The 22,379-nt window shown below is 42.5% G+C and overlaps 1 protein-coding gene across 5 annotated transcripts in view; it reads right to left on the reverse strand.

The window, feature by feature from the left end:
* Window positions 1-22,379, reverse strand: part of LOC107396706 (protein unc-13 homolog C) — a 124,635-nt gene that overhangs the window by 6,330 nt on the left and 95,926 nt on the right. For 2 of the 5 annotated variants that reach the window (XM_070555190.1, XM_070555188.1), the window contains exons 20-28: window positions 21,079-21,222; window positions 20,807-20,884; window positions 13,790-13,867; window positions 11,297-11,323; window positions 8,460-8,548; window positions 8,034-8,171; window positions 5,848-5,971; window positions 5,502-5,564; window positions 4,176-4,256 (exon numbers count right to left, since the gene is read on the reverse strand). In XM_070555190.1, coding sequence (XP_070411291.1) covers window positions 4,176-4,256; window positions 5,502-5,564; window positions 5,848-5,971; window positions 8,034-8,171; window positions 8,460-8,548; window positions 11,297-11,323; window positions 13,790-13,867; window positions 20,807-20,884; window positions 21,079-21,222 — 822 coding nt within the window. The remainder of the gene's footprint in view (window positions 1-4,175; window positions 4,257-5,501; window positions 5,565-5,847; window positions 5,972-8,033; window positions 8,172-8,459; window positions 8,549-11,296; window positions 11,324-13,789; window positions 13,868-20,806; window positions 20,885-21,078; window positions 21,223-22,379) is intronic. The other 3 variants (XM_070555189.1, XM_070555192.1, XM_070555191.1) reach the window with 3 other exon arrangements.

Here is a 22,379-nt window from a genome sequence, read left to right on the forward strand (position 1 = left end):
CAGAGGTAATAAAGCGGTAGATATGATGTTTCACAAGGTGCTGCTAGAGTTATGTGAAATCTTACTTCTGATTTTACTATAAAACATAATAATAATCAACTTCTCCTCCATGTTTGCTCGGAGGTGTACGGAGCATCCTGTCCGCTCATTGGTCAGTGAATGAAACCTCCGTTGATTGGTCCTCGTCCGAGCGACAGCGATGAAAAGTTGAAAATATTTCAACTTTCTGGGATCGCGTCGCTGGGCCCCCTGTGCACGACACGTGCACAAGCACAAAATTTCACACGCATGTTTTTCGCCTTTCGCTTAGTAGGAGGGAGACCCGCGATCATCGCTTTGTCGCGCACGTGTCATTGAAAATGAATGGAGGAGAGACGATGTGGCCTCCAGTGTGTCGAGCCCATTAGTCTGTTTTATTAAACTAAATAAGTTAAATAAGTTTCAGCCAACCATAGGTAGGACTGAAAACACCCTTTATGAGCTTACATGAGCCTAATAAAGGCAGCTCACCTTCACCAACAAGAACCAAGGCATTTAGAATAATTACTTAAACCGCTGCTAAAGTCTTCATACCTGCTGTAGCGTCATGAAAGTCCTGTTGTTGACCTAAAGGTCATGCTCTGCTGCGTCTGCTCGAGCAGAGACAAAAAGTCTCTGACAGGCTAATCTTCATGAGACAGTGGCCAAGGTCTTTCATGCACTCTGCTCATCTGAACTGCTTCACTTTTGTTACCAAGCGAAGATGAAGAACTATTCTGACAAACACATAATCAATAACTGTTATTGCCAATAATAATGTGAGCCCAATGTTCAATCAATCTGTGAAACGTTTCTGGCTGGGCGTGGTTTTCTGTGGTGTTTGTATAAACCCTCTTTTACATGTCACATTCTGATTCGCCAGTAAACCAAAATATGACCGTTATAAAAACTCTCCCACGCCACCTTTTCTTTAGTTTAAAGCGTTCTAGAGAAGTCTTGGACCGGCCATCCGGACTTCCTCTTCAGCCATAAAGAACCTCAGACAAGCTGGATAAAATCTGTTGCAGTTACACCTGACCACAACGGTTCCTTCAGAATAAAAGCTGAACCTCACGACCCCTTCTAGGACTCGGAGATGCCAGTGATAACCTGTCGTGACCTGGAAGCATTCCAACACTAGTTTGGTCGGCACCGCTGCTTTTCTACCGGCTTCGGTACCAAGGAGGGTCCAAGAGAATCTAGACATTCTGGATCTGATCGGAGGCTTCCCCTGGGGTACGTAGACCGACAGATGGCGTCTCGTGTGTGTGATAAATCTCCTACTAAAGTTTAGAGCGAAACATTCACTCCCACTCAGAACTAACCGCTGCTCCGGATCCGTTGGTTCTGAATAACACACACACACACCATCATCATCCATCACGTCTCACTCCACCCTAGTCCATTATCACACAGAGTGTTTAAGTTAGTCTTGTTTAATTTGTGTAGAAATAAATTTCTTAACTATTATAAACCTGACTCTCTCTCTTTCCTTGGAGTTAATACGAAGTGTCGCTTAATCCCTGCAATAAAAAGTTCTGGTGAAAATATTCAAAGATCCATCAGATTGACGTTTAGTATTTCTATGGAATCTTACATTTAATGGTTCATAAGTAAGATGTAAACTACCCATCCTTTACAGTGTCCTTCCAGAATGTTTTACCAGTTAGAAGGTACCATTAAGCTCAGTCGCCATCTCTGCATATGTAAAGGTCTTACGGAGTAACGTGGATGGGGATGGTTGTACAAATGGGTAAAAAGTCAAAAAACCCAAACTAAAACATCGTCAGGATCCTCTAGGACAGGGAAGACGTGTAGATCATCAAATATAATTCCAAAGTGGAAAAGCAACAGGATCAGGATGAAGCGGGACAAACAGAAACATCAGGAAGGAGTTGTAAAGATAAAAGGAACGAACATTTATAATAAAATCTAGAGTTCTCTGTGTGTGTGTGTGTGTGTGTTATGCTGTCACAGCTTTTGCATTAACCATGCAATACACACCTGTTAATGTAACAGGTGTTACATTAACCCTTTGATGCATAATGGTCACTACAGTGGACAGGTACTCAAAATTGTTATTTATTTATTTTTACTATTAAGCACAGCTGTTGAAGACTTTATTGCATGTGAGCCCCTCCGTTTGGACTTCAGTAAGGCAAGCCAACATATTTCATGTTCAGAATGCACGCTGTCCACTGAGATGGACATTTAATAAATTATATGTAAGTTAAATGTTACAAAAAATATGTAAATATGAAATTTGTTTCATTCACTCCTAAAGATGAATGAAAAAAATTGTTTAAAAAAATCATAGTTGAAGACCTCATTATTCATGCATCAAAGGGTTAACAGGTGTTAATGTAACATTAACATGTGTTAATGTAACATTAACACATGTTAATGTTACATTAACACCTGTTAATGTTACATTAACAGGTGTTAATGTTACATAAACAGGTGTTACATTAACACCTGTTTATGTAACATTAACAGGTGTTAATGTAACACCTGTTAATGTAACATGTGTTAATGTTACATTTACAGGTGTTACATTATGTAACATGTGTTACATTAACACCTGTTAATGTTACATAAACAGGTGTTACATTAACACCTGTTTATGTAACATTAACAGGTGTTAATGTAACACCTGTTTATGTAACATGTGTTAATGTTACATTTACAGGTGTTACATTAACACCTGTTAATGTTACATAAACAGGTGTTAATGTAACATTAACAGGTGTTACATTATGTAACATGTGTTACATTAACACATGTTACATAACGTAACACCTGTTTATGTAACATGTGTTAATGTAACAGTAACACATGTTACATAAACAGGTGTTACATTATGTAACATGTGTTACATTAACACGTGTTACACATGGGAAGGCTTCAGTGTTTTTCTTGCTGAGGGACGTCCTAAACTTAGCTACTGCAGTTGGGTTGCTGAGATAAAAGTCTGACACTTGTGACTGATGACCGTCCTTTTGAAGGTAGCGTAGCTTCCTGCTGGAACACGTTCACCTTTTCTGACCGATGGCCATTATGCAGCCGCTACAGCTTCTGGCTCAGAACACCAGTCAGTTTGGACGCTCACAATACCAACCTGCCTCTGGAAACTTCACTGCCCAGAGGGGGACGTCTCTGTCGTGTCTCTGTGTCCTATCTTCTTTACGTCTACCAGCCAGTCTCTCACATCCCTCCATCTGGTCTATCCTTCCCTTGTCGTGTTCTTTCTGGTATCAGACGTTTGCTTATGAACTCAGAAGGTGGTCTCCTTACACCACAGCCTCTCAGACATCCAGAGCAAGATGCACACACATTAACCTGAAGCTAAGGTTGAAAGCTGAAACAACCATTTCCATCACTCTCAGGTCCAAGTTCAACAAGAGGAGACACGAGACGTGATTCTGTTAGTCAGGCTGCTCCGAGTGCTCCTACCCGTTTTATAGGTCAGCGTGGATTAAAACAAATACGTCAGTAGTATAATCCCTAAATGCATCCTAACCCTAACCCAACAGACTGTAAGAGAGTAAACTTGAGAACATTCAGAGGAGATATGCATGACTGGTTTCTCAATAAAGCAAACTGGTTTATTTGACGAATGCATGTCAGAACTGAGCTTTCTGGTGTCATTCCAGTTTTCTGATCTACAGGAGCACGATGCAGGTGTAGTGACCGCTGGACGACCATTTCCTCTAATAATCAGCTCATTCTCCTCCGTTTAACAGAAATAAGACACTGTTCTTGTTAAATGTTCATGAAAAGAGTCCCAGCGATGTGACGGATCTAAAGCTGCAGGTGGTTTCCATGGTGACTGCAAAAGCAATTAGTTTCCTAGGCATTTTATGATGCAGTGTTTCACCTGCAGCGTCTCATCCAAACTTTCCTCCCGCCTCGTCAGACTGAGCCTTCTAACTGTCTCGTGTTTGTGAGAGACAGGAAATGTGCTGCAGGAGGAAAATCTACCGTTTCTTCTGTTTGCTTTAAATGTTCTGATGTTTTTACGTCAGGCTATGTTTCCTCCTAGATGAAATAGTCATTAAAAATATCATCTTTATTGACATTGTTTGCTTATTTCTGAGCTGCGTTCTGAAGGTCGAGTTGACTTTTTCCAACCTAACATGGCAGTAGCAGAAACGTACCTTGATGGTGGGAAGCACGAGGTCCAAGGCGGCACACTGGCGCGGCGTCAGACTTCTGGCTTCCTCTCGGATGACGTGCTCCTGGAGGGAAACCAGAGGGTGAATCACTGCAGCAGGCTGCCAGCTTTAAGGTGTTTACCAGCATGATGGTAATGAAAAGCAGAGTCCGGTACTAAAGATCGCTGCCGTTTATGAGGAGGAAACATAACCAGGTCCATGGAGACATAAACTTCAACCTCTCCATTTCAAAGTCTCAGCACTTCAAAAATCTATTTCAATCATGAAAAATGTTTTTGTCAATTCTAACTGGAGCTTCCCTGACCTGTGGATTGATTGCAGTAAATAACTCCTGGCAACACGTTATTTCCCAGGAGCAGAAAAAACAATAAATGTTTCATGAAACAGGAAGCTGAAGAAACTCAGAGCCTGATGCAAACGTTGCTGCAGCTAATCCTCCCAGGTTCACGCTTCTGCCTGGTCTCGGTGTTGGCATCATCTTGGTGTTAGCGGCTCAGATGAAACCAACAAACCAGAGTGAAGCAGCTGGCTGCAGCTAAACGATGATGCATAACTCAGACACGTTATACTTATGATGACTGAGTCTTTAACGGAGATTTTAGAAAGCCGGCGAGTCAAACAGGCTCAGCTGATTGTTCCCATCAATGCATAAAAAACAATCAATCCCCAGGAAGAGACTTTTAATTTGAAAAGATGTTTAATTGTCTCAATTCAACTGCACTAAATGCATCCATTCATTTAAATTCATTTAATCCCTGACCAAGTTTTGGACTACTGCTAATAATAATAATAATAATAATAATGACAATAATAACAGCAACAACAACAACAACAACAACAATAATAATAATAATATAATAATATATTACTAATAATAATAATAATAATAATAATAATTATTATTATTATTATTATTATACCAATAATAATAATAATAATAATAATAATAATAATAATAATAATAATAATAATAATAATAACAATAATGATGATAACAATAATAATAAAAATGATGATGATGACACACTAAGTTAAAGCTTTAATAACTAATCTTGAAGAAAATCTTTCATTTTAAGCTTCCATTGAAAAAAATTGGGATTTAATAAATAATTAATAAAATAAATATGTAATAAAGTCTTATTGTTGAGCACAACTTTATTTACTGTTATGATGCCTACATGAACACGGGGACACCTTATTCATGTCTGGTTTTACGAGGATAAAATCTTCTTCTTTGATGCTTCGAATCTCGCTCCATTAGACTAAACGGTTAAATGACCAAATCTGTTCAGACTCATCAAAGATTACCTTCAGCTTGGACAGCTGGCCCAAGTCCTTGGCAGCGCTGAAGATCATCTGGGCTCCCTGTTGCTGAACAAACATTTTAATTAGAACATGAATGAAAACAGATTTTAGAATAAAGGCAGGAGACGAGTGCCCTAAACACACGTACTGAAATATAAGAAATGATTGTTGGTATAGAAAAGGAAATGGGACGTCTGGTTCCAAAGCCAAGAACAAAAACCAAAATGAAGAAGATAAAATGCTACAGGTCCTGGGGAAGGAAAAGTCAGGGCTTCCTCTCCTGTGTGAAGGACTGATGGAGGGACGAGTGGACAGGAGGTGAAGCCCGGGATGAGAAACTCAAACTCACACTCTGGTCGCTCAGCGGAGGAAGAACAATCGTCCTCTCGATGCTGTTGAGCACAATCTTCCAAAGCTCTTTGAGAACTCTCTTCAGAACCGTCTTCTCGCAGATCTTAGCGAACAGCATCAGGCTGTGAGAGGGCAGAAGGAGGCGAGGGCGTTAGGAGGGTGTGTGTCTGAATTAACTCAGAGCTGTCACACATTTTCATTCTCAATACTAAAATTAGACCTGAGCATAAAACCGATGCTTTTCATGTGAGTTAAGTCTCAGAGATCAGAGGAAGGACTTTGTTTTTCCATGTCATGACGAGGATTCCCTCACGGGCCTCTGTGTTCATGGGTTAGGGTTAGGGCGCTGGTACCGTCCTAAAGGAGAGGTACTAGACTTGCCCAGCGATGCCTGACTGACTCTCACAGCAACGTCCAAAACGTGAAGATTCAACAGGCCCGCATGAATGAAACTGGAATTTAAGTAGACAGTGAAGTCAGCCTTCCTTGTGTCCGAGGCAGGAATGTGATTAAACGTGTCCCCCTTAGGAGCTCCGGTCCTTCATCAGCACACTCAGAGATTTGTGAGCTTTAATCTCGTTTAACGTTTGGGTGTGGAAGGCTACTCCAACATGGTTATTGATGTGGCAGTACAGTAGTTAACCCACAGGGCACGCTGGGATCTGTGGGGGAAACCGGAGGATGCACGGGGAGAACATGCAACTCCACACAGAAAGGCTGCAGCCGGGTTTCGAACCTGCAACCTTGCTGTGAAGCAACAGTGGTAACGACTGCACCACCATGCAGCCCAGATATGAAATGAGTTTTCTCCCCAGGGTGGCTGGGCTCTCTCTAAGAGATGGGGGAGAAGCACAGTCATTCAGGAGGGGCTCGGAGTAGAGCCGCTGCTCCTCCGCGTCGAGAGGAGCCAGTTGAGGTGGCTCGGCATCTGGTCAGGACGCCTCCCTGGTGAGGTTCTCTGGGCCCGGCACACCAGGAGGAGAACTAAAGGAAGTAAGTTGAATAAATAAAAGGAGACCCGGGCCGTGCTGCAGAGACTCTCCAGCCTGGCCTTTTTATTCTAGCACAGCCAGTTCCTTCCACAAACCCCAACCCTAGAGGCAGCAGACGCACACAGCAGCACCACAGGTGAGCTTTGCACAATGTGTCTCCTTAGAAGGTGAATGAAGTAAGAACGACATCCTGTGGTCACCTTCGGGAGCTGCAGCCTGTTTTCTAAACACACGGGTGACTCCCCCCTCCCTTTCTGTGGGTTTCACGGCTGCTGTCAGCTACGGATCGGTTCCAGAAGGTTCTGGATGACGAGCCAACACAAGTCACACAGCAGATCCGTTCATTCACTGTAAAATCCAGTTGTTGGTCATTGAAAAAGTAGCTTTAGATACTTTTACGGCCAACTATTTGCTTCTGATGAATCATTAGCATTGTTAGCTCAGCGTTAGCCTCCAGCCGGCTTCACCTGATATTAGAGTAAAACAAAAGATGCCGTGGTTTCTCAGGGCATGAAGAAATAATTTCTGAGTCGCTGTTTTGGTTCTTATAACAACTCTGCAGCTTTTTGTCCGTCGGTGTGGAATTACAAACGTCTGAAATGTTGTGTTAGCTCGCTGCAGATTCGATAAACTCAGAGGTTTAGTAGCTACATGTCGCTTTAGTTTGTTTTAGAGACAAACCGACACCCCAGCCAGTGGAGAATGAATGTGTTTCAGTATAAACTTCCTTCCCACATGTTAGTTTATGACCACAGCACAAGAAAAAACTTTATTTTTACTGTTTAAAACATGTTTTAACACCACATATTTCATAAAAAAGCTGTTGAAAGGTAAAATCTAAATGTGTGTGAAGGCCTACACCACTGTGTAAAACATGGCTTCTCCTTGAATCGATATGGTGGACCTGTAGACGTGTGACAGCAGCAGGCTGAGGCGGGCGGGTAAAACAGCCCTTAGAGGGTGTGGTGTGATGGGAACACAGCTGTGCTGTCTCTGGTCCTCTCTGGTTAGGGTTAGAACTACCCAACCCTAACCCTAACCCATCTGAGCTCGTGTGCATTTAGTGGTTTTAGACGATTCTCTCACGTTTGTAACGCTCAAAGCTAAAGCGTAGCTTTCAGATTTCATACTGGAATAGTTTAGTTTAGCTGGATGAACAAAAGTGTTTACTTTACTTTTATGATTTACCCACTTTTTATCCAGGAGGTCCATGAGAGGTCGTAGGACCGTCTCGGCGTCCATGGCGGGGTTGCTCCCTTTGATGGGCCCTTTCATCTGAACCAGCTCCTGGTTCATCTGCTTCACACAGTCCTCGATGACAGGTTTGAAGCTGGGAGGTGACAACAGATGTTCAGTGTTCATAATCTGGGCTGTGACCGTCAACATTAGAAACTTGGAGATGGTGAAAGCTGACCCCTGCTGTTCACAGCAAATTAATGAAGAGATATTGTGAGCGAGTGTCTTCCCTTCAGAATGAGATGTTTAGCAACTTGCTGTGCTCACTGAGCATGCTGCACGAGGATTTCAGCCAATTAAACCTTCAGTTGACAATAATGTCACGAGACGCTGAGATGTCAGCCAGGAGAAAATGATCTGTTGCACGTAGAGCAGCACTCACCTGGAGCCGAACACTCCGCTGAGTTCGTCCAGAACCGTGTTGAGTTTATTCTGCAGCTCCTTCAGCAGATCACTGGCCTCTGCATCCAGCTGTCAGAGCAGTGGAAAGCAGACCGTTACTTCACTGCTGCACTTATAGCAGCCAACACTCAAGGAGTCTGTATCTCAGCTGTGGAGGGCGTGCTGGAGAAGGAGCGAAGGGGGGGACGGGCACAGAGGAGATGTAACTGCCTCACCATGGCCTCCCACTTATTCTGCCTGCCATCTGTGCTGAGCAGCGCTCTGAATACCAATGCACCGCTCACCTCAGAGCGCCGCCATGATGGCTGTCCACAGAGTCATAAGAGAGGGTGTTAGCAGGGGAGGCTTCTGTGCCCCATCACCAGCTACAGAAGAGACGGAGGCTGCATGCCTCAGGGATTTCCTAATCTCCAGCAGGCTAAAGGAGCAATCAGGTACAGTAATGTTGGACCGTAGCTGTTGGTTGCTTCTCCACTTTAGGTTTCAGTGAATTTTCCACACTAGCTTACAGAAGAACAGCATCAATAAATGATGACAGCTTTTTTTACACCCATGCATGAAACGTCTGCTCTGTGGAGCTCCAGGTGTAAGCATGTGCAATGTGATGGATGCACAGCAATGTTCGTGTTTGTGATTCTGGCTAAATGAACGCAAACCGTGTTTCACCAAACGTGTTGGTAACTCCATGCATGTGTGCAGAGATCACCACACACATGCATGGTGGATCCCCATCAGCACGAAGTCCTCCACCTCACCCGTTCAGATGGCTGATGGCCCAGCTGGGAAGCAGATGTGTAAAGTGAACTTTTCATTATTCTGCATCCATGCCTTCATCTGCACCTCCATCCAGACAGGTTTATGCCTCCATGCATGGAAGACTTTTCTCACCTGGGTTTATTTCACCACCTCAGCGATGGAGAGCAGATTAAAATCATTTCAGAAGAGATGGAAAGAACGGTTCTACAGGCCCTGATGTTTGGCCGACCTTCGCTAATCTTCTGCTTTGTGTTCACAAAAACTACGATTTAGAAATTTTCTCCTGGCAGCGATGCATCTCAGAGGAAGTAAAGTCCCTTGTTGTGAGGTACAACTCTATGCTGGTTCACATTCAGCCTGAGCTGGGAAATGCTTCTCTTGCATCCCATTACATCAGCTAGTTACATTACATTTGTATCCCATTACATCAGCTAGTTACATTACATTTGTATCCCATTACATCAGCTAGTTACATTACATTTGTATCCCATTACATCAGCTAGTTACATTACATTTGTATCCCATTACATCAGCTAGTTACATTACATTTGTATCCCATTACATCAGCTAGTTACATTACATTTGTATCCCATTACATCAGCTAGTTACATTACATTTGTATCCCATTACATCAGCTAGTTACATTACATTTGTATCCCATTACATCAGCTAGTTACATTACATCCAGGGTGATACTGGGAAACAACTGAATGTAACGGCGCGACGGTTTCCAGTTTTTTTAAGTTTAGTCATCTTTTCTTCTTCAAAGACAAAACAATCAAGATGAACGGAGGAGCAGCTGTTAGAGTGCAAACGTCCACCAAAGACTGAGACGCGAGAGTAAATCCTGAAAATGAAACTTCAGGGTCGGGTTCAGGTCTTCTGTCTTCTTGGCACCAACCCTGGTTTTCACCTCTGACCCACCTGGTGGTCACCCTTACCTGTACCTTCGGTTTCTCGCCCTCCTTGGCAGGTCAAGTGGGCTGCTTGTGTGCCACGCCTTTAAACTTTGGGGCTGCATCTTCAGCCCTTTTTCCTCCCTTTCTCACCAAACTCCCCAACTGTCCCGGACACATTTTGGGTTCTTCAAGCACCTCCTTCTGTCACAAGTCATTACATCAAGTCTAAAGTACTGAGGGCATTCTGAGCTGTTTGTTCATTAGACATACAATCCCGTCCCGTTTGGATCACATGGAACACCTGGTTTCTGCACACTAGCTGGCGAAGACCGGCATCTCTCCTCTGGCTGACAGCCTACCAGCTGTAACCCAGCTTGGCTTCACTTTCCTGTTTCAACAGTCCAGTATGGACTCACTGGCAGGTTGTTATTCCACAGAGCAGATGACCCAGAATGACTCGCAGAAATAAACGAGCATTTTGGAGCGGGAAAACAGAATATCTGCAAACAGGGCAGAATCCAAAGTAAAGTCTGATACTAATCTGATGAGATGAGTCCCTGATGAGGCCATAAACGAGTCCTGTGTAGGAGCGTTGGTAGCATCATGATAACAGCACTTGGTAATTGCACTGGCACGCTGCGAGTTTCTTTGCTGATAGAAAACTATTTAGTAACGAGATCTGATGTGCAGGAAGAAAAACACGAAACGGGCTCTTCAAAATGGTTCAAGGTTTTCCAAGAAGAAACTCCAGAAAATTAACCTTTAAAGATCCAATTTTTCATGGAGATCTAAATCTGATTTCAAGGTTGAGTCTTGTACAACTAATGGCTCCATGTTTGGTTCAACAAACAGCTGGATGGCAGTAGGATATCCGCTGAGTGCACAGCTGGACAGGTCCGTGTTCCTGCAGAGATGGGATGGGAACCGCCGCCAGCATGATGGCGGTGGGATCAACAGCCCAAAGTAAATAGCACCAGTCTAAATGAGAAGCAGCAGACGGGAAAAGGATCTGATGATTTTAGCCAATAACGGGGGGTTGGTGAGCTGAAGCAGCCTGTCCAACGTGGTGGGGGACACATGCTGGGGGGTTATGGTGTGAAAAGCATGGGAGCGTGAGGTGAACCAAATGGTAAATGATGAGGAGGGTTGTTAATGAACACACCTTACAGAAGGAGACAACCCCCTCCTCCTGGAGACAGAGAGAGAGAGCAGAGAGGAAATGAGGGGGGACAGAGGACACAACGACAGGAGACAAAACAGGCAAGACAGGTGTTACAAAGTAGAGAGAGAGACATGCACGTCCACTGGAAGACACCAGAGGGGCCGCTTCTCAGGGTAAACACTGATGGAGAGACAGGAAAGAAACTCATCACGATTTCTGTCCCAACACAGAAAAGAGGGTTCAGTTCAACAATAACCTAACCCTGACGCAGCAATAATAACATAAACAGAAGCACGACCTAACCCTGACGCAGCAATAATAACATAAACATGAGCACGACCTAACCCTGACGCAGCAATAATAACATAAACAGAAGCACGACCTAACCCTGACACAGCAATAATAACATAAACATAAGCACGACCTAACCCTGATGCAGCAATAATAACATAAACATGAGCACGACCTAACCCTGACGCAGCAATAATAACATAAACAGAAGCACGACCTAACCCTGACGCAGCAATAATAACATAAACAGAAGCACGACCTAACCCTGACGCAGCAATAATAACATAAACATAAACACAAATTAACCATGAGGCAGCAATAATAACATAAACATGAGCACGACCTAACCCTGACACAGCAATAATAACATAAACAGAAGCACGACCTAACCCTGACGCAGCAATAACAACATAAACAGAAGCACGACCTAACCCTGACGCAGCAATGATAACATAAACAGAAGCACGACCTAACCCTGACGCAGCAATAACAACATAAACAGAAGCACGACCTAACCCTGACGCAGCAATAACAACATAAACAGAAGCACGACCTAACCCTGACGCAGCAATGATAACATAAACAGAAGCACGACCTAACCCTGACGCAGCAATAACAACATAAACAGAAGCACGACCTAACCCTGACGCAACAATAATAACATAAACATGAGCACGACCTAACCCTGACGCAGCAATAATAACATAAACAGAAGCACGACCTAACCCCGACGCAGCAATAATAACATAAACATAAGCACGACCTAACCCTGACGCAGCAATAATAACATAAACAGAAGCACGACCTAACCCTGACGCAGCAATAATAACATAAACAGAAGCACGACTTAACCCTGACGCAGCAATAATAACATAAACATGAGCACGACCTAACCCTGACGCAGCAATGATAACATAAACAGAAGCACGACCTAACCCTGACGCAGCAATGATAACATAAACATAAGCAGGACCTAACCCCGACGCAGCAATAATAACATAAACATAAGCACGACCTAACCCTGACGCAGCAATAATAACATAAACATAAGCACGACCTAACCCCGATGCAGCAATAATAACATAAACAGAAGCACGACCTAACCCCGACGCAGCAATAATAACATAAACAGAAGCACGGCCTAACCCCGACGCAGCAATAATAACATAAACAGAAGCACAACCTAACCCCGACGCAGCAATAACAACATAAACATAAGCACGACCTAACCCTGACGCAGCAATAACAACATAAACAGAAGCACAACCTAACCCCGAGGCAGCAATAATAACATAAACAGAAGCACGACCTAACCCCGACGCAGCAATAATAACATAAACATAAGCACGACCTAACCCCGACGCAGCAATAATAACATAAACATAAGCACGACCTAACCCCGACGCAGCAATAATAACATAAACAGAAGCACGACCTAACCCCGACGCAGCAATAATAACATAAACATAAGCACGACCTAACCCCGACGCAGCAATAATAACATAAACATAAGCACGACCTAACCCCGACGCAGCAATAATAACATAAACATAAGCACGACCTAACCCCGACGCAGCAATAATAACATAAACATAAGCACGACCTAACCCCGACGCAGCAATAATAACATAAACATAAGCACGACCTAACCCCGACGCAGCAATAATAACATAAACATAAGCACGACCTAACCCTGACGCAGCAATAATAACATAAACATACGCACGACCTAACCCCGACGCAGCAATAATAACATAAACAGAAGCACGGCCTAACCCCGACGCAGCAATAATAACATAAACAGAAGCACGACCTAACCCTGACGCAGCAATAATAACATAAACAGAAGCACGACCTAACCCTGACACAGCAATAATAACATAAACAGAAGCACGACCTAACCCTGACGCAGCAATAATAACATAAACAGAAGCACGACCTCACCCCGACGCAGCAATAATAACATAAACATAAGCACGACTTTTTCACCGGAATGGAGGGTAGTGACTGGAAAAGAGTGAAGGAAAAACAGGAAGTTACTGAGGAATAATTAGTGATTCCCAGTGTCTGACAGCAACTTCGCCAATGACATCTCTAACAACAACCAGGGCATCATTATGATTGGTTGTGGTTTACTAAAGCCCCTCCCCCATCCAGTTTAGCGTTAATGTCATTAGAACAAGTACCAGAGGGTGCACAGACCTGTTTTCCACCCATGGACTCGAACATCTTCTCCAGCTGGACACGAAGCTGCTGAATGTTGTTAAGAATGATGCAGGGCTGCAAAAGAGCAAACGGACCAGTCTTTAATGTGTGAGACAGATGTTACACCTGCTGCCACAGGGTTAGGGTTTCCCTGCTGCTGGGACTTTCTACTGTAGAGCTCAATGCAACATGTCAAAAGGAACATCAGAAGGTAAACTGTGTCAGCTCTGATTTCCTGACAAATTCTCCTCACAAACAGCAAAGTCAGCCATGCATGCCGCAACACAACGGGGAGAGAAACACCGATAAGGTTTTCTTTACTTTGCTGACGTTTCGTTTGCAGCTGCAAAACTTCCTCAGAGCTGACGCTGATGGTGGCGTCACTTCCTTCTCCGTTTATCCGTGGGCAACAGAGGACGTTGTCGCCCTCTGTTGCCCGCTCTCCCCTCTCTCCCCTCTCCGACGATGCAGTCCCATGCGTGGTCCAGCGTGTAAACTCCATCGTCTCTGTTCATGGTCCCACATCAACGTCTCCTTATCTCGATAGCTTCTGTTATCCATCTTTTGTATTTTTGTTGTTCGGTGTTTATGACCCTTGTGTTGTCCCAGTCCATTACATGGTTTTCTCTTGTGCAGTGATCTGTTACGGCTGACTTCTTTATTGTACTTTCTGCTTCTTGTTTTGCTGCTCTTGTGTGTTTTCTACTTGTTTCTTTCTCACACTCCTTTCTATGTTCTATTGTTTGTGTGTTGAGTTGGCGTCTGGGTTCTCCTACGTATGTTTTATTGCAGAGTTTGCATGGGATTTCGTAAACGACTCCACATTTAAGTCCAGCTGGTATCTTGTCTTTTGGGTGTACTAGTCTGTTTCTACCTGTTGTGTATGGTTTTGTTGGTGTGTTTATGTTGTGTTTTTTCATTGTTGCTCTTATTTTTTCTGTTATGCCTCTGATGTATGGTAGGGTTATCACTGGTTCTGGTTCTTGTCTTTCTGGGTTTCTGGTTCTGGTGCTTAGGTTGTTCTTTTCTTTCTGTTGTTGTTTTCCTTTGTTTATTGCCCATGTCGGGTATCTGCAGGTCTTTAAAGCGTGTTGTATGTGTTTGTCCTCTTGTTTACGGTCTCTCTCTTTTGTTATTATGTTTGCTCGGTGATATAATGTTCTGATTACTGACATGTTGTGTATGGTGGGGTGTTCTGATGTCCATAATAGATATGGGTCTGTGTGTGTTGGTTTCCTGTATGTGTTTATGTTTAGGGTCCCGTCGGTCTGTCTGGTTATGTTCATATCCATAAAAGCTATGCTGCCTTCTGTTTCTAACTCATAAGTGAACGTTATGCTGCCTGTGTCGTCCATGTTGTTAAAATGTTGTGTTTCTGTTTGTCCTTTTGGTATTGTTATGGAAATTTTATGTTTATTAATTCTTGATCATTGACTCAATCAACTGAATTTAAATGTATTGCTCTATGCGTCTTATTCAGAAACACCCACACAAGCCACACACACATTCTTGACTTCACACGCACGCACACACACACACACACACACACACACACACACACACACACACACACACACACACACACACACACACACACACACACACACACACACACACTGTCTCATAGGATGTCACTTTAATTCCTTTCTTATCTCTTGGTATAAATGAACTGTGTGACCAGATGTTCGGGGCATTTTGCCTCGTGCATTATGCCACAGTTATAACTGTTTGACTCGACTGTTCATTGTTTCCTTTTTCTCTCCGACTACAGGAAATGGGTTATTGATAAACATATTGATAAAATCCATGACATTAACTGGTCCTTCGAAAGCCTGGGTCCCATCACCTCGCGGCACCGGGAACCGACGCCGGGGGACTGTCGACAACCTAAATCTCCTCCAGCGATGAGTTTATCTGGGGGTGGGGTGGGGGTTGGGGTCGGTGTGACGGTCTTGACGTCGCTGGGAAGAAATGAGGATCCATACACGAACTACTCAAGACCTGAGTGGAGAGATTTGGAGAGACAAGTTTGTTGTTTGTTTTGTGGTACTGAGAGAAACCCCAGGTGATAAAATTGGGTTTTTGAGCGTTTTGCCTTGAATAGAAATGCATCTCTAGTCTTAGATGTTGTTAAAGTCGAGATTCTAGTTATCTGCTGCTGTCGTAGATGTTGCCTGCTTTAATTGTTGCTGGAATGGATGAGAGGGTGTCTGGACCTGCTTACTCTTGCAGAAAGAAGAATTAACTCCTTGTTGTGAAATGGTCACTACAGTGAACAGATTATCACAATTGTTATTCACTTATTTGTTTTTGCTATTAAGCACAGCTGTTGAAGACTTTATTGCATTTGAGCACCTCCATGTGGACTTCAGTAAGTCCAGCCAACATAGTTCATGTTCAGAATACATGCTGTCCACTGAGGTGGACATGTAATAAATTATTAGAAAATTTTTAAATGTTACAAAAAATATTTGCTGAAATGTGTTTCATTCACACCTAAAGATAAATGAGAACAATTGTTAAATAATCATGGTTGAAGATTTCATGATTCATGCATGAAAGGGTTAGGCGCGACCCAGACATTTAGTTCCTGGTATTCTGGTGACTGATATGATTTAAACTATAAACCGTGTCGCCTTTAGTGGCTGACAGGAAAACGGTTTTAGTGGAACCCCTCAGTTTGAGACATTGACTGTTTATCAGTACTTGGTAGTAAATGAGAGCCCAATAAAAACTAAGAGTGTATATTTTAGTCAAAACAGGAATCCCAGACCAACAAAACTAGTGACTATTGTCAAATAGCATTTTATCTCCTTATTTTGTTGTTTGTTTAAATCTTTGTTTATGACGTTTACTCTCAAGACAAGGGAGTTCAGCGGATGACGATCACACCCGGGTGAACATAATCTGGTGGGCAGTACCTGTTGAATTCAAAAACTGCATTTTGAACACTCTAAAAATATCGTTTGTCATCAGTTGAATCTTTCTGGCGTCTGGCAAATGTAGGAACTTGTTCAGATCTCCGATTAGCGGACATTGTGATCAGACCAAGGGGGAACTGGAAGTAAAACTGAAATGAGACAGCAGATTAAAGCTGTTGTAGGGAATTTGCATTTAATAAGTTTTAATTCTTTTAATTCTTCATGTATTCTCAGATGGGGAACTTTTAAATGCTTGACACAAAATTTCACTCTCCTCTGTGTCTGGGTTAAACAGCAAGGTGGTACCAGGAAGTAAACACGCATTCTAACACACCTTGGGCACAAGCGAGACAACACTCTACCAGCCATCCCTGTCAGCCTATCAGCCAGGTGATTCTTAAGCAGGAATCAGAAAAGCTTCTAATAAAGTTCCTAAAAGATACCAAATTCCAAGAAGGAAGAGTAACTCCGAGTTGTTAATTCAACTTAAAAGTGGGTTATGGATAAGTTAATGTTTGGATATAAATATGGGTTTTGCACACTTTTAAATTTAGAATGAAGTAGCTGGACAGTTGATTAGAATTCATCTGTCCTCTTTGGGATGTAAACGTCGGCCCGTTTCCTAAATCGGTAGAGATTACGGAGCTGTTGACACAGCTGCTTGGCCTTGCTCACTTTACAATTAGGAGAGATATAAAGTTATGGAGTTTCTGGCTGAAACATTTAATTTTGGTAAAATTTAAACCAATTAGCGACCAGATTTATTGCTGAACACATCAAATAGTACATTTTGTACATGACCACATGTTTCACTTATTGTAGGACAGGCAGTATGATGTTGCCTACATTTCATAACTTGGATTTTGTAAAACAGGATAAAGTTTAAACATCTTTGTTACATGTCACACCCTGTCCCGTCTCCCATTTGGTTCAGCCTGCGTCTCTGTTGATTGCTCCCACCTGCCTCTCGTTTCCCAATCACCCAAGCTCCCAGTCCTCCTCCCAGTCCTCCTGTATTTAAACCCCTCCAGTTCTGGGTCTCTTGTTGCCTCGTTGTTTCCATGCCCTGCGTGCGTAACACATTAAAACCCTTTACGTTCTCCAGCTCGTCTGCCTGCCTGCTTCCTCCCCAGCATTTGGATCCTCACCTCCGCTCCACTCACCAGCGCGTCCTGACATTACAAACCTACATTTATTTTCTAAATGCGGGTTAAATGTTGAAGATTCGATTGTTTGTTGAGTCAATCGTTGAGCCGCACCTCGCTGTCTCCTTACCATGACCCAACAGAAGGAGACTGCTAGGCGACCTGACCTCTTCAGACACGCAGAGGTCGGTGGAGCCTGGCGCTTCTCCGAGTGAGACAGTTAGCTGATTGCTCTCAATAATCTGCTAACTATGACGCTTGTGCGTCTGTTGAATACCAATAAAACTGATTATGAGAGTAAACAAAAATAACATCAAGCAGAGTGTGGCCCCTGATTGGAGGTTTAATGAACATAATTGAAATGTCACATTTAGGAGTGATGATAAATGTTTTGTTTTGAACCTAAACTAAACAAACTTTCATAAGTACTGATTGTGCCTTTTTAAATGATCATCTATGAATGACCTGGTTCACGCCCTCGAGCAGATTCTTAAATACTATCGTTGATCAATATCATTAGAGATGATTCAATATGATCAAAAACACTATCTATTGCAGACAGATGGATTTCCAGGTTACCATGGTTTTTCTTTTCCATTCTGTTGTTATCATATGACATTAGACATCTAGAAGGCCAAGGCTACTGCTCGAGTCATGGGTCAGGTCCGTTTACAACCTTGAAACTTTCCTGACGAATGAGTCTTCTAAACAAATCTTCCTGTTTATGACTGAAGTTACCTAAACCTTGAGTCAGTGTCCATGACTTCAGTAGCATTGCTTTAGGATCAGTTACTTCTATACGAGGATGCTAAATTAACTGTTTATGTCATTAATATTGAACTCCTTCTGCGTGGGTTAGTGAATAGTTTCTGTTAGTTTTGCTAAATCTTTATTTTGACCCGTCTTTGAACCTAATCAGCTCCCACTTCTTATCTCCTTCTGTATCCAACATAGAGAGCAGCTCTCGCCCTTGACTCAGCATCATTGTTTTGTTACTGCTAGACGAGCGTTGTAAGATGACACGTGTCCTACATGATCCTTACATGTGATCAGTAGCATGATGACCTAAAAATGTTCTTTCATGGTCACATTAATTTGAGAATGACCTGATTGCATGTGCTTCTAGTAGTTTCTATATTTGTCAGTCTTTTATTTTGTTTATTTTGTTTCTTTCTTGTTTGACACCCAGTGCAGAAACATCTGCAGAAACATCTGCAGAAACATCTGCACTGGGTGTGTCAGACGTTATCGATTCTCTGTTTAACAAGTTTAACAGAAGTTAATCACACAACTGTTATAGAGACCGAGAACGAATGGACAGAGTCCCATAGAACAAGTGTTATCAGCTCCAAAACACAGCAGAGGAGAATACAGCACTTCTTAATTAGCATACTTGTGATGAATAGTACTAATACCATAATCCTGCTTCCCAAAGGAGACGGATGATGGCGTCTTTCAGCCCAAATGCTGTCGGAGGCTCAGACTGTTGATTTGTGACTGTATTTGTGCAGAAGTGTTGACATGTTCCTGGTCATGCATGCTGCTGTGGAACACACACGACTGCATAATTCTGGTAAACGGTAGGAATTAGATTAAAGATGACCTTAGTTCTTCACATTATTTAGATACCAGAAGTCCCCGAGCGTTCCTGTGAGGAGAATAAACGTTGCGTGGTGGAGAATTGTTGTAGAGTTGAACGCATTAATAAAATGTAGATGTTATTGTCCTACACTGCTGTGTGATTAATAATATGCTTTATTTTTCTGCAACTTTCCACAACAACTATGTGTTTTACATAAAGTGTTTTATTGAATTTATTTTTTAAGCTTTTATCTGTTTTCCTCCCATTTGTGGCTCGCTTTGAGCTTCACTCCCAGCCTCAGCGACCTGACTAGAGATTCTGCCCAAGTCGAGTTCTGATCCGACACAATCAGAAAAATGAAAACACATCCGGATTGTTCCTTATTATCATTTATGTGTTTCTTTCTGTATTTGTGCCATTTCTTTAGATTGTTGTCAGAAAACATCCCAAGATGATTAACTCATATTCATATTGATTATTTTTAAAAGTAGCCTTGTAGCAGAGTAGCAGGCAGTTGCTGAGCGACGCGCAGGGCAGGCATGGCACTGTTTTCTGCTAAACACCTGTACAGCTGTGTCTGTAAGGCTGGGACGGGACAGCAGCTCGTCCTCGAGACCGGATCATCCCGTCAACTGTCCCAGTGTAATGAGTAAGGATGGGAAATGAGCCTCCTTTCTCCACCATCGAGCGGCCATGTTTGTTGTTCCTGAAAGGAGACTGGCCAGCCATAGGTCTGTAAGATTTCTAAATGTTTGATCAAAAGGTTTCATTTCTGATTTCAGTCGTCTGAAGCACAATTGAATCAAATTCTTTTTGAAAATTTGGTTTTAAACTGCTGACCTTCCAAGCACGACCCAGCGGCCCCAGTCTGAGCTAGACTCTAACGTCGCCTCCTCTGAGTACACGTGAGGCTCTCGGTTCATTGTTCCCTTCATCTGTCTCTTGTCCCGTCAAAACTGGAACCTCTTTCTCTGGGACAGATGTAACGAGGCTGTCAACAATGAAAAGAAGCATCTGCCTCTTCTGCTCCAACACCGCCTGGTATCGCTCAATTCTTCAGCTTGAAAGGCCGATGTGAATAATTAGGCCAGTGGAAAAGCTCCGTGTTTAGTCATCCATCACATCAAACCATCGACAGAGGAAACACCAATGGTCGTCCCCGTCAACTACAGACTGGGACATGAATAATAGCATCTTTGCTAATAGAAATGGTGTTTTGGGCATTAAAGCACAGGAAGGAGCGGCTAGTGAAAACACACTTGCACATTGTTCCAAGCCTCCATTGCAACAATAGCTAGAGCCTGTAATCATGGAAATAATAAAGCAGCCTTTTCTGTCAGCGTCTGCAGAGTGAATGGGCACTTACCACCTTCTCCTTATTCAGATATAACGGGAAGTCCTTGGAAATGATTGCAGCATATTGCAAAAGAACTTTGTTGATAGTCTGCAGGGAATGAGAGGGAAACATTTATGGTCACTGGTTGTTTGCTCTTCTATTATTTATACGTTCTAATCACAATGTTCTATCAAACACAACGAACAGTCAGTTTAGAGCAACGACAAAGTCTTTAGCTGGGAGTCATTTCTGGCATCAGGAGTAATCAGGGTTCACTGGGAGGTCACTGCAAAGAGCCTGACCTTCGCAAAGCGGCACATGAAGTGAGCCAGGGCCTGTGGGTTCGGGCACTCCAGCTTCTTGATAATCTCAAAACTCTGGTTAAGCTGAGTGAACACATCCACCACTGAGCAGGAAAACAGGGCGTGCTCCGAGGTTTGCTGGAACTAAAACAGAGAAGAGATGAGCCGTAAGGATAAGGTATGAAGAAACGAGCAGAAAAAGCTGGTTTCCTCAAAACATCTAAATAATACATGATATTCAATAAGCAGACAGCACACATAGCTAAAGCACCTATGGCATGGAAACATGTACATATATATGAAACACCCTCCACGGTGGTCTCATCCAGACGTGGGAAATAGTGGCTTCAGCAAGTCATCTCCATGTCGTGCCTTTGTTCTGCTCAGCAACAAAACCAGGTGACTTCAGTCTGCACAGGGAATGAACCTGGTTCAGTTGCTGTATCCATAAATATATATATATATATATATATATATATATATATATATATATATATTGTGTGTGCATATATATATATATATATATATATATATATTGTGTGTGCATATATATATATATATATATATATATATATATATATATATATATATATATATATATATATATATATATATATATATATATATATATGTATATACATACATACTAGGGCCGGGACTTTAACACATTAATTATGATTAATTCGAAAAAAATAACGCATAAAAAATTCACGCATTTTATCGCAGCTTGCATTTCGAGCAAGGCGGAACCTTTGTCATTGCACGACTTCCTCGTAGACAGAACATCACTGACGCACACAACAATGCACAGTGCTAATGGCTACTAAAACGGAATAAAAACAGACAGAAGTTTCCTTGCTTGGACTGATGCAGGATTTAGGAAACACGTCTGCCTCTTTTCTTAACTTGGAAAAACAAACTTCCAGACAACAACGGAGTCCGTGTCGTGGACATTTTTCAGAGATCGTCTCTGCTGCGGCTGCTCGGTGGCACCGGAAACTTTACAAAAGTTGCGGTAAGCTATATTTTTAACATTTACGTAACATCTGTGCAGCGCTGAAAGCACCAGACAGAATAATTCTGTGCCCTAACAGTAGTTTATGAAAGTAGTCAGACAAACGAGAGGCACCTGGCTGCCGCTGGGAGAACGCTCCGTGTTCTCACTACTCTGTAAACAATCACAGACAACGTGTCTTAAAGTTGAAAACAAAAGTTTAAGTTAAAACAGAAACACTCTGAAAATGCGATTAATTTAGATTAATTAATTACAAAGCCTCAAATTAATTAGATTAAACATTTTC

The sequence above is a fragment of the Nothobranchius furzeri genome, chromosome 9, assembly GCF_043380555.1.
Source record: "Nothobranchius furzeri strain GRZ-AD chromosome 9, NfurGRZ-RIMD1, whole genome shotgun sequence".
NCBI classification, from domain to species: domain Eukaryota; kingdom Metazoa; phylum Chordata; class Actinopteri; order Cyprinodontiformes; family Nothobranchiidae; genus Nothobranchius; species Nothobranchius furzeri.